The sequence below is a fragment of the Diachasmimorpha longicaudata genome, chromosome 2 (assembly GCF_034640455.1).
Source record: "Diachasmimorpha longicaudata isolate KC_UGA_2023 chromosome 2, iyDiaLong2, whole genome shotgun sequence".
In the NCBI taxonomy this organism is placed as follows: domain Eukaryota; kingdom Metazoa; phylum Arthropoda; class Insecta; order Hymenoptera; family Braconidae; genus Diachasmimorpha; species Diachasmimorpha longicaudata.
The window spans coordinates 7,378,452-7,391,563 of record NC_087226.1 but is presented as its reverse complement, the minus strand read 5'-3'; the positions used below and the strand labels follow the sequence as shown (position 1 = coordinate 7,391,563).

General features: G+C 35.1%; 1 protein-coding gene across 1 annotated transcript; it reads left to right on the top strand.

Annotated features, from left to right (window-relative positions):
• Positions 1-371: 371 nt before the first annotated feature.
• On the top strand, positions 372-12,912 carry LOC135172971 (uncharacterized). Its single transcript, XM_064139541.1, has 6 exons — positions 372-463; positions 4,954-5,064; positions 5,128-5,443; positions 6,368-6,660; positions 7,468-7,671; positions 8,445-12,912. The coding sequence occupies exons 3-6, from the start codon at positions 5,128-5,130 to the stop codon at positions 8,484-8,486; spliced, it is 855 nt and encodes a 284-aa protein (XP_063995611.1). The 5' UTR covers positions 372-463; positions 4,954-5,064; the 3' UTR covers positions 8,487-12,912.
• Positions 12,913-13,112: the final 200 nt, after the last annotated feature.

Genomic DNA, 13,112 nt, shown 5'->3' with positions numbered 1-13,112 from the left:
ATATTTCTTATTTCATCCCTCAGGACGAGATATCGGAAGGAATGTACAATCCCAGACTGGGATCACCCTGTCCCCATTGCTCCCTCCCTCCCCCTTTTCGGCAAAGCAATGGTAATAAAAATCGAAGGACTCCTGTTTCCACCGGTAAATTGACTCCCCAGTGTCTTCATGACACGAAAAATGTCCCCATAGGTCTCACCAGGCCGATCATCCCCAAAATCATCAAGATACTGTGTGCATTAAACGATCCCTCAAGCTGGCGTCGACGGGGGTTGAAGCAGCGGGGAGCGAATGAAGGAGAGAAGGGGCGTCGTTGGAGGAGTAGAAGGTGGTGGAGAAGGAGATGGCGTTAGTGGTGGTGAGAGCACCACGGAGAGGCTCAGGGGTAGAGCGATGAGGCCGAACGTCAGTTTGTTCACAGACTTGATGGTTTCCGGACTCTGATGCCGATCCACCAATACTGGTCTGTACATAATATATTACATATTACATTATACACATTCATTCCAATCCTAGTACTCTATCATAGTATTTACAGTTAGTAGACATCGATATTTTATACATTTTTTCAATAATAATCATCAGGCTCATTGATAACATAAGAGAATGAAACAGTGATGTATTCAACTCGTGCACTTGTTATGTGTGTATGGAAATTGCATATTCTATATTTACTCCGTTTTACATCCCCCACTTTATTCCACATGTCTTTGGTAGCCCATTGACTTTGGCAGCCATTCATTCGTTCATTCATTCACGCTTTACCTACATAGGTATATTACCCCTTCCGAACTCTGGTCAAGCATTCGCTTCTTCTTGAATTATGAATCAACTATCGGTGTGAAATTTGTGAATGAATTTTCATGTGTTAAGTGATGTAACTCAATGGAGCAAAATAGATGCATGAGTTATTCAATTAACAAATATTCTAAGAAACGTTTGTACGAAGTGAGATCATTTTTTATTTATTTCAAGTGAATTTCTTTCCCTTTTATTGGGTCCAGGCGGTTCCACTGATCCATTAATTCCAGTGGGTGAAAAAAAAATATGTGAAAAAAATTCGAATGTCCGGTTTACCCGCCCAACCCCAGAGGAAAAATATTTTTTTCTCACTCGGGGTATTCTTTTTTTATTTTTTCGTTGTTTTTTAGTTTTTTTTTTGTGGAAAAAGGTCACACAGATGGAGGCAGAAGTGTCTACGTAAAGGTCAACCGGAAGATTAGTTTTGGCGCCCCGCGCACCACTCCACCCTCCCCAGGATCATCCCTCGGCATCCCCGGGGGCCTCGAGGACTGTTATTGATATAAGAATTCATTATTACGAAATATAGATCCTGGAGTTAAGGAGATAGGAAATTGGAGGGGTGGAAGAAGTTGCGACATTTTGTTTCCGTTTATACGTCTTATTCGATGCGTCACGACGACGGCGAGGGATTTTCAGATGGTTTTCTGTATTTATAGGGGGTGAAACACCGCCATTTTGGACGTTTTAGGGGCTTTTTGAGGGCGCGAGAGGGCGAGAAAACGCGGCACTTGTTGCCGTCGTGAGGTTTTTTTCAGGTTTGTGAATGGAGGGTGGGTTTTTGGGGTTCAAGGTCGGGGGAGTTGTTGCAGTTTTTTTTTCCTTTCGAAAATTCACGGGGAAAAAAATGAAGGGGGATATTGGGTCTGAGGTGAAGGGAGGAAAATTTTGAAATTACGGATTTCATAGATAATTTAATAGAGTCCCAATTTTATGAGCAGTAAGAGGGTGCGACGTCTAGAGATTTTTTAAGGAAAACGTGAATATCAGGACTTGGTAGTGCATTCTTGCCAAGATCAATTAACTCGAGGACTTGAGGATAATTTCTAAAAATAGATTCTGTCAATGTCGTTTTGTTATTGGATACTCAAAGTGTTATATATCAACCCTCTGTACTCCTAACAAGATTCGCACACAGCTCCATTTCCCCTAAATATCTTGACAGCCATAGGGCTATTGATGTTACCCTAAATTACCCTGAAAAATTCTACATCCCTTCTGCCTCAAAATATATTCATCAAACACTTGAGTATTTTACCCCCTCCAGTGCTACACCGACTTTCCTCTAGTGTGTAGCTGCACGATCCATTCTAAATGTTCTCTTTTCCTTTAGGAATATAAATGAATGGTAAATTCAATCTTGAGGTCTAGGATGAGTTCCCCATTGATGGAGTTCAAGGGGGAACTCATCTTATCGTTGTTGAAGAATGAATGTGAGATACATCTAGCCTTTACTCTATTTATAATTTATAATATTTTTGTGAGGGTTGTTTCACCAAAAACAAATATAACTGATTGTCTGCGAATCCAATTAGATGTAAGTGCCATCACAATTAACTGATCCATGAAATTATGACTGTCCCATATCCCAGCATGGTATTAATATCCAAGGGGTTACGGAAATTTAGGTGAAGAGAAAAAGCGATTACTAAATCCGTCAACACCTCCCGCATCTTTCAAGTTATTATCAGAAACTGAAGCATTTGTTCCACTTCATTACTGAGTACACTTCTTCCAGTAGAATGTACTCAATCCACCCGAGATTTTCTCTGTTGCCAAGATAAATTCAATTTCGAAGTATAGAACGATCTGTCACAATTGAGTCTATCTTTGTGGAGATGTTATTGATTCCTGAAGATGAAAGATATGAATTCCCTTCCTTGGGATTAGATTCAGTCAACATCAAGGCAATTCTTCGTTAAAACCTGGGATTTCCGGAATTTGCTAAATTTCCAGTAAAATCGGTACTTTAATGTCAATGAAATTTAATTTTATCAACTGGGAAGGTATTCAAATTCATGTGAACGCCATAAAAATCCCCTATAAATATCGATAATCGCCTATTATCAAATTATTTTTCAGTCTAATAAATGAAATACATCAATTCTCGTTTCTCTCAATAAATCTCGTTCCCAGTTTGACCTTTCATTGGACAATCTCATGTTTCATTTGATAATATTTTATTACCTCGAAATTCAACGGGAAAATTTACGTGAAGATAAAAACATCCGTAAAACTTTTGAAATGTCTCTCAGCTGCGGAAATTTTCATAAAAAACTGAAGTACTTTCGCCATTTCCCCGTAGAATTTATTTTATTACACCAACATGTAGTCGGTTCATCCGGAATGTACCTTGTTGTCAGTGAACATTGAATGTGAATGAAAACACATACATACATATCGATCCTCCCTTCCCAGTAAATGTCACTCGCCGTTTAATTTTCTTACCGATCACCATTAAAAATGAAATATGTCAATACTCTACCATCCAATAAATTTTCTTCACAGTTCAATTATTCATCACTGCCTTAAACTCCAAAGGAGATACGGAAATTTATGTGAGCCTCAAAAATTTAAACTCCTCTCCCATTCTCGAAAATATTTATAAAAAAACTAAAGTATTATTGACACTTCATGAAATTTATTTATTTATCCCACGTACATAGTCTAGACTTGCATTTCCTAGTAAACATTAACACTGACATATGTGAATCCTGTCTCTTTTTCCATTACTACTTTGGAATTTAAGGAGATGCGGAACTTTATGAGAAGACCAAAAATTTATTCCCACTCGTCGCAGTATGATAAATTAAAAAAATAATAAAATGTGGAAGGGCGAGGGGGAGAATAATATAACTTATATAATTCCAACCTAATGAAGATTGCCTAGTAATGACTTGGCTGATAAAAGACGATATTAAAAAACAAATACCTCTAGATATTTGGGAAGAATAATTTTTTTCTCAGCCCACGTACTCCATCCATCTTAAACGCACATTCCTTCCAAGATGAATCAAATTTTGGGGTGCGGGGGTGATAAATGGAGGGGAAATGAACCACTTAAAGGGGGTGAGAAGCGAGTGGGATGTGGTTGAGCGTAATATGATTAATGGTTCACGCACTAGGAAGAATATTTTACCCAAAATTCCAATAATCCTTTATTTATCATATTTACATGCCCTCAGCTAAATTTAATATCGTGTCGGAGCGCTGCTGGGCGTCAGGGATGATTTTATTTACTCATAATGTCACCACTAGCATATATTTACTCAATAATTGATTAATCAAGTGGAATTGCGAATTTTGCACAATCATTGAAAAAAAATTCACACGCTTATTCATCGAGTCCTGACATTAAATGATAGAGGTATACACAGTGCGTGGGATTCAATCAAATTATTGCCATCGGATATATCTCTTGTTTACCGCGGATATTGTACGTACAACGTGAGGAAATTGTACAATCGTATTTCCATGCAGAATTGGTGATACGAAATGGTGAGGGGATTGCAAATGATTAAAGAGATTCTCATGTTCGTTAGTTGTTCCCACCCACCCAGTGGTCACTCGTGTGTGTTACTGGAATTCATGAAGTTTTTAATAGAGTTCTTTTTCAGAATAATGAATGCCCACATAGCCTGCTCTGTTCTGTATTAAATGGAGAATTGAGTTGTCAAGAGATACAATATGACAAGGTGGAACACTCCACCGTCAAAATTTTTTTTTTAATTATTTTTATTTTGCATCGCTTCGATCAGTTGAGGATATGCTGCGATAGAATTTTGATTTTTCATTTTCGTATCAAAATAACAAAATATTATTTGAAAAGCTGGAATAGGATATTTTTGGACAATGCCTGCGTGCATGAGATGAATTGAATTTTATGAATACAGAATTCTGTAAGCTCTCTCCATAGGAGCTAATTAAAATTCATTTTTTCGTATTGATTCAAAAAAATTAATAGCCTCTGATATGGAGCGGCATGTCCTGGGAAGCGATTTTTTGTCATCGTCCGATAACGAATTTTCCCTCCTAAAATTACCCCCTATCGGGCTAGAGGTAAATTTATCGGAGCCATCAAATTGAATTTATTACAAAAACTGGAATATCTCCGTCTCGATGATGGAAAAAAATGTCTACTTTTTTTTGCAGTTACAAGACTATTTTTCATTCGGAACATATCCAAGAGCGACATATTATTATTGGACTGACTCACTGGACATTTAATTCTCCGTGAGAATTGATCATACACGTGGACAACAGGTGAGAATGAGTGACGACAATCAGAGAAATAGCCTTTTAATTAAAATGATAATTTCATTTCAGATGTACGTGACAATGGGGTTGATTACAGTCCTGTTATTACACTCGTGTGGATTTATTATAATGATTGTTAATGCCCAGCGGTTCGCTGACTATCCAATGCCACCACAGACCACAGTAATCAGCCGAGTGACGTACAGGGATCGCCGAAATAAAGCTGAACCGACGTGCGAGGAGTTGAGAGCGATGTGGAGATACAGTAAAAGGCAGAGCAGGGCTGCCGAAACCACCAATGATTTGCCCATGTACCGGGATCCATTTTCTTATAATATTTGGGAGACTTACCCCATCAGATCGCAATCGTCCTATGGTTACAGAGGTATTTACATTTTAAAATTCTTTTTATGTAAAAATTTTGATTTAAGAGTAATTTTAATCAAGAATTAATTTAAAAATTCATTTTTGATTTTGTCCAGGAATTAATTAATTAAATAGAACATTTCTCTACATGAACTGGTCTCACTTTAAATAAATAAATCTTTGGCGGCGATTTCTCGGGATTTTCCCTCTGAAATTAAGCGAACAGTTTCTCGTCCTGAATAAAATTTCGTCTACGACTATGGACTTTCAAAACTAAAAATCTTCGTTGCGAAAATGAATTTCTTTTCTGTGAAAGAAGTGAAAACCTTGCGTTGCTTGATTTTATTGATAAGGATTACGTAGTGCATGATCCGAGAAAAATTCATGAGAACCTTTCTGCTGGATACTTCATCACAAAATAATTATTTCCAATAATGAAATAATGTTAATTCTAATGAAAGTTGTAAATTATAATTAACAAAGGGGTCACTGTGAACATCATATTGGTTATCTATTGATGATCTTGATAGCATTGAATCCCAACTTTCCTGGAAATAGGTGAATCTGCCGAATTATGATGAAGGGAATTTCTCACTCCCAAAATCACGAGCTTCTGAAAACCAAAAACTTCGTGCGATAAGCGCAATAAAAATTGTATTTTCCACATCAAAAAATTTAATAATTTTACTGAGTTAGGTCAGATGATTCTTCCAAAAATCCTCTTGATGGGTTTTACCGGACATGAACGAAAAGTTTATAATCAGATTGAAAAACCCCTTGACATTCTCACCCCTCAGAGCCACTCTCACTAATTCTCTAGATAATTGAATCATTACCAAACATTTCACGCTATGCTGTGTTGTCTTTGTTGATGATTTGTTCGGCAACAATGGCATTTTCACCGTAGGATTAACGTTTGGATTAATTTGCTTTGTTCATGAAGATACCGAGGAACAGGCTCGCAACAGAGGCGGTGGCCGTGCTCCAGTTTACGGTAGAATGGTCCACAAAGCTCCGGCCGAAGGTAGACTACGTAATGGAATGCCAAATCGTATAAAAGCAGCCGAGGAAGTTGCACGTATGTATGGAACTGTTAATCGCCAACCACCGGATCAGCGGAGACGTCAATACAATTTTCGCGTTGGCGGTGGTGCGTCAATATCACACGTACCTCAAGCGGGAAGTTTTCAACATTTGAAGGAACTTATTCGTACTGAACGTGCACGTGAATTACAAGTTGGTTCAGCTTTTTTATCTACTGTTCAATACTTTTATAGCAGGGATATTAGAGGGAAATGTGAGAATTTATTTCGTACAAGGAATTTAACTCTAGAATAGTCATCCTACAAGGGAAACACCCCCAGTCCATCTTTGGTCAGGAAGGGCTTTGACTAGACTCTTCGGGAAAATAAAAAATCAATCATTTCCCAATTAAAATGCGTAGAAAAGTGGAGTGGATCCAGAGCAACATAATTTTCAAAAGTAATTGCACAAAGAAAAAATTACTGCAATCGATAATGTTTTTGTCGGGATAACATGAGTGGCATTTCCCCGTCGGAGGTGATCAAAGTCGTCGACGTTTAATGTAGGATTGAGTAGAAATCTTTTGACATAAACACAGATTATATTAGTTTTTTTAGAAGATCAGAATTAACGTAGAATGTGAGCGATGATTCATTGAACTTTCACGGTTTCATTAGTAATCGAAATATTCATCACAAATGGGCAGAACCCATACTTGTCTTTTAAAACCCTCTCAAACTACTAAATTCATCAAATAAAGTTAAATAAATCCTCATCAGAGGTACGCGAAATACCAATGTTTCCCTCTAAATCCAGGAGAGTTTCAAATATTTGCAAAACCATCCGTATAAAAGCTTTAGCTGGAAAAAAGTACAGCAAATTAATACTTTTTTACCGGAAATTGCCTGATAAATGTCGAAATAAATAACCCTTCACCTGATTTTTTGGGGAATCTACTTTTCGATGAAAAACTGGTGAACGTAGATGGAGAAATTAATTGATTCTCGTCGTATGAAACAGGACCAAAGAATTGCCGAAGAAATAGCAGCGAGATCAGCAGCTCTCGGTGAACTCAATAAAAACGACCGACGCAGCAGCGAGTCAGAGTCCCATAGGCATTACCCGAACTCAGTACAATCATATCAAGAACCAAAGAACGTCAATTACAATTTTCCCGCTGGCAAATACGCGTCGAGTTTAACGAGTTTGAACGACAGATTATTGGTAAATATGCCGCAAAACTCAACTAATAAACGACCCCAATGTGACAAGCAGAGAAAACATAGGGGAAAGTTAACGATTAGCTCTAAGTTGGCCACCAAAATAATTTGAAAAGAAATTGCTTCTCCGATTGAAATATTTGGAAAGTGATAGTGGCTTCAGAACAACATAATTTCCAAAATTACTGTTAAAAAAAATTATTGTCGATAGGATAATTATTTTTCTTCACGAAATAAACGTGCCTGAGATACAGCGATGGCGGAAATGAAATAAACGCCTTCAGACAATGTAGAATAAATTCGGAAAAATTGTTCGCAAAATTTTTGACAAAATAGCACGGAAAGTCTATACCCGCGGAAACGACCAATCGTTGAATTGTCAAAGGTGGCCAACTAGGATTAATCTCTAATTAAATTCCCAATGAAATTTCTGTTCGGAATCGAATGGATAAAGATATTATGAGGTTCAGTTCTTTTAGAGAGTGGAAAATTGATATCGATTGGCAAATTTAAACATTCATGGAGTTCATTTACTGAAATTAGTGGAAAAATCGTCGAACTCCGCGCGTCAGTCAAATTGTATTTATTTTGAGATTGAAATTGATGCGTTGAGTGTACGCGATGTCAATTATGAATTTTCACCTATCCAATGGATATCGAAATTTCCAAATTTGAACGCTGGGTTAGCGGTAAATATTGAATTCTTCAATAAACGACCGCCGAAATCCCGCTAATGAGGTCAGTACTAATTCAATAAACCGTATATTTGGGTTACAGAGGAATGACGACTATGAGAGAGACTCAATGATTCGTCAATAATCAAGTGGCAGTAATTTCGAGAGACGTAACGTGAACTGCCCCTTGTTTAAATGGTAACTACAATTCTACAATGGCGATCTAACGATTCTTTAAGAGAAGAGGTCAGGTATTTTTCTCCTCTTTAATCGCTCATCTGTTACTCGAGATATTCAAATTCACGATGAAAATTGGAATATTCCTTGCTCGAGAAATGATCACGGATGTAAGATTAGGAATGACTAACATATCCGAGGTTTATGCGTGAATTAGTGAAATGAGGAGATAAATTATCTCTTTCCATTAATTAATGTTAATGAATTGATGAGAGGAGATATCAAGATTCCATGTAAAGTGATGAATCCAATTAATTTTATAGATTCTTCCCGAATGTTCTTAGAATTTTTCGGCTCAGGGGGAAATATTAAACAGATTTTATTCCTGAAAGTCTGTTAAAAAAAATTCTATCGATTTTTTCTCTCAGCTAATAGGAAAATAAGCTTGAGGAAATAATCGCAAATCCTCGATAAACATTCAATAAAATTAATTCTGTTTGGGAGCATTCAAAAAATCCAGACAATTCACTCCTCTATTAAACTGATGCCCTGAGAATGGAACGAAGATTTTACAGTTCAAGAAATCTAGGCAATTTACGCGTTAAATATCTCGAAAAATGAAGCAACTATAAATATTAAACCCCTTTTTACAGTTAATATTGTTCGCTCCAAAAAGTTTGCGTGACATTTACCTTTGAACCCAGCAGTATCCAAAGTACTCGCGAAACAAACCACAGAAAAATATGAACTTTAACAAATTCACTCCAACTTCATCTCAGGCTCCTCGACTGCAACAATTATTTCACAAAACAAGTGCAGTTAGAACACGTGACCTTTCTCTCCATTTCATTTGCAGCTTCCATTCACGTAGTGAAAAAATCATTAATTTAGCTCAGACCCATCGGAGAACTGCTAATATCCAACCCCTGCAATATTAATTACCTAAATACTATGAGTTTAATTTCAAAAACATGTTGCGTGGCTCACTGGGTACCATTAATAACGTACCCTTGCGAACTCATGCTGAATACAACCCACATAATACTCTCGTTGGGAGGTGGAAGATTGAACGGAGAGAAACGTTTGATAAAAATTTGTCTGAAAGTTAATCATGAAGCGAAATTACAATTCAATGAAAAACGCTTCGAAGGGTATGTCGTGCAATTTTTTCTGATAAAACAATGGGAAACAATAGGAAATGAAGTTGGTCCTAATGGAACATTAAGTGTAGGAAAAACAGCGGAAAAATGCACTTATCATTTTCTGATGAATCTATCATGATGAAATTAACTCATCTCCTGATTTCACTTAATTACATGCTTTACATAAGTTATGATCGAGAGTTCATAGACAATTCTCGTTCATTGGTCACCAGAGTTCGATAATAAAAAACAAAGAGACAAGATTTGTCGATAATCATGACTTATCACATGAATTATAGAGCAATGTACTGTTAATCAAGCTGAAAAATTTCTGGTTGAAATTTTTATTTTGAAATAAATGAGTGAATGGCGATAATAGGATAATTTTAACTCTTTGAAGACTTGGATCTGACAAAATACTGTGGGAAATTGATATTCATTGGGGGATATTTGTAGAGGACATTTGGACTGTTCGATTTACTGAAATTCGAGGGAAAGTGGTAAAATCCTGTGAGTCAGACAAAATATTTTTTTCTGATATCACTCCCAAAAGGCCGTGGATATTTTCATAACATTATGTTTTAGGAATTTTTCTTTCTAAATACCCTAATTTTAGACTATTAAATGAACTATTAAAATTTTTGTCCTAGGACATGGAAACATATATTAACGTAGCTGTAATTTCACATATCTCTCAGTTCAGCTAATCTTTTCCAAGAAATAGTTAAAAATATTTTCTGCAGAAAATTGAACTCATTTTGAGAAATATAGAAATTGACTACTGTGACCCGGGTGAAATTTCACCACTTTCACTCGAAAATACCTAAAAATAATCTTAAAAATTCTCGACCTAAGGGCATTCGGCTTCAAAACCTGTTAACAGGGTCAGTCTACTACTCTTTCCAAGTTGTATTCAATCGTAAAAAATATTTCGATAATATCTCAACTATTTACCCCCTTTACCCACAGACATATCGACAATATGAAAAATAAACTGTCGAGTCTAATAATCAAATGACTAACATAGCTGCAACTCCTAAAATGCTAGTGAGAGAACAACTAAAAAAGACTAGAATAAGTGAACATGACAATAATTTTTCCCTCATTATACACGTATCAATATTATACACGATAAATATTTTAAAAATATTCAAGATATATATAAACATATATCAATAGTACGGTTATTAATTCTTATCAACGTAATAATCCTCTCCGTATATTTTATCACGAAAAAATATCAAATATTTGAATCGCTTTTCTCGATTTAACTATTTCCATAAATTAATTAGTAAGAATGATGATATATCAATGACAATAAATAATGACAATAATTGAGAGTAACGTAATAGGGCTGACAGTTGAAACCGTTCGAGGAGATTTATGGCAATCTCTTCTCTGTGATGATTATATTATCAACCAATTCTCATTGATTAATTAAATTGGATAATTATTCACGTTAATTCATAGCTATTTCAATCCTTTGAACACATGATTTTCAATAATTCCGTGGAATTTTTATTAATCATCTGGAATAATAATGTGGTTAGCAAGCACTGAAAACGACTACCCGTGGATTCTGTTTTATTATTCTTCATACATTTATCTATTTGACCAATGATTCTAGGCGGAAATATCAACAGATTTTTTTACAGAAAATTTGATAAACCACAAGAAATCTTATTTACCTTGAAAGATATACAGCGCTTCTGTAGGAATTTGTGGTTTATAATCCGAAAAAAATATTCAGTTCCCCAGGAAAAATATAAATTTTGATTTTTTATAATTTAGAATGATTAGCAATATTGAAATGATAATATACCTATATAACACCCAATATCATCGATATATAAAACAAAAAAAAATCAAAAATATTTCTTCTATATGCCATATCAAAGAAAACTGAAAATCACGATAAACTTATCAATAATTCATAAGAATGATTAATATAATGAATAATGAAACTGATGACAATACTTATATCTCAGAATATTGCGTAGCTATATCCGTATTTAAATTATTCTATATAATTACAATATGTCAATACTAGGGGGACGTTATTAACGCCCCAGATATTCTAATTGTGTATAAGACAATAAAAAAAGAATTAATTAATTATAAATAAAAATAAATAATGACGATGTACGCACGATTAATGACATTACATATTCAGCCTAATTGTCCATCCATTTTGCTTAACTAATCGATTAATTAATTAATATTGAAAAAAGCCACTAAAATCATACAGAAGTTCGATTAAACCAAGCATTCGATTGGTTAAACATTCCTAGATTAAATTTAAATACAAATAATTGTGATTTATCTGTTTAACAATAAATACTCAACTCAGTTGTTTGCTATATTGCGTGAGTCAAAAATTCAATTAATCGTGCGTGCTATAAGTGAAATAATCATAATAATTTTAGACTATTGTCTAATTATTTTCATACGTCGTTTCATTATTATGAGACTTCATAAACACTTCACCATCGCCATAATAAAAGATTAATAATTAATGAGCATTATTAATGAGAATAATTCAAAGGCTTCTAAATATAATTACGACAATAATGAGAAATAGATGAAGGCCTGCTGCGAATAGTATTTTTGGTAAGAAATGTTGGAATTCAGGAGAAGTGATGAAACGTGATTGAGTCGACCATAACACGCTCATTTTTTCCCTCGTTATCGGAACAATTAACGATTAATCAAATAACCATCAGTTTTTTTTTCGTTACGTTTCGTCATTTCATCGCTGAGTTGTCTCTGATATTAAAAAATAAATATGTCTTTCTTGTTTATGATGTATAAATTCATAATAATTTGGCATATTTCAATTAAATTAGTTTATGGGTAATTCAGTCATTAATTTCGCGATTCAGGAACTTGTTCGAAAAGTGGTTCTTCCACTTTATCGGCTTTAAATCTTGGTTAAATTTATGATGACATGTTCTATGATGTGATGATTCAGTTGTGACTGGAGCAATCGATAATTGTCGATAATCCGTAGTTTTTATGATCCGCTTAATTAATTAATACTATACAAATGATAAAAATAAGATGTGTCAGACAATAACATGGCTTAATGTCACTCAGCGGTCGCTAAGCCTGACTGAACAAAAAAAATGTAATACTATTTAAAAAACGATGAAAAGGAAATGGTCAAAAACTTATATTGCATATGATGATGTATATGTACTGTACGTATTGTAGAAAATGTATTGAATTTAATGAATTAATTATTTAATGCGCAAAATCCTTCCTAGTGAGTTATCATTCATTGTTCCGTGACCCTCATTCATGCAGGTTTACTCGGCTAGGCCCTCGACAATTTTGTTTTATCATTGATAATGCTATGACGATATCATATCATGATCTTAAGAGTTGACTTTCTGGGATTAACAAATCCACCACAGATAAAACGTTATTCTACAGCAGACAGGCAAACTAAA

What these genes read in the sequence shown, in the direction of transcription:
- LOC135172971 (XM_064139541.1), top strand. Translation starts at nt 5,128, where the DNA reads ATGTACGTGACAATGGGGTTGATTACAGTCCTGTTATTACACTCGTGT. An exon ending in ATCGTCCTATGGTTACAGAG is followed by an intron (nt 5,444 to 6,367) that starts GTATTTACATTT and finishes TTGTTCATGAAG; the next exon opens with ATACCGAGGAACAGGCTCGC. An exon ending in GTTTGAACGACAGATTATTG is followed by an intron (nt 7,672 to 8,444) that starts GTAAATATGCCG and finishes TTTGGGTTACAG; the next exon opens with AGGAATGACGACTATGAGAG.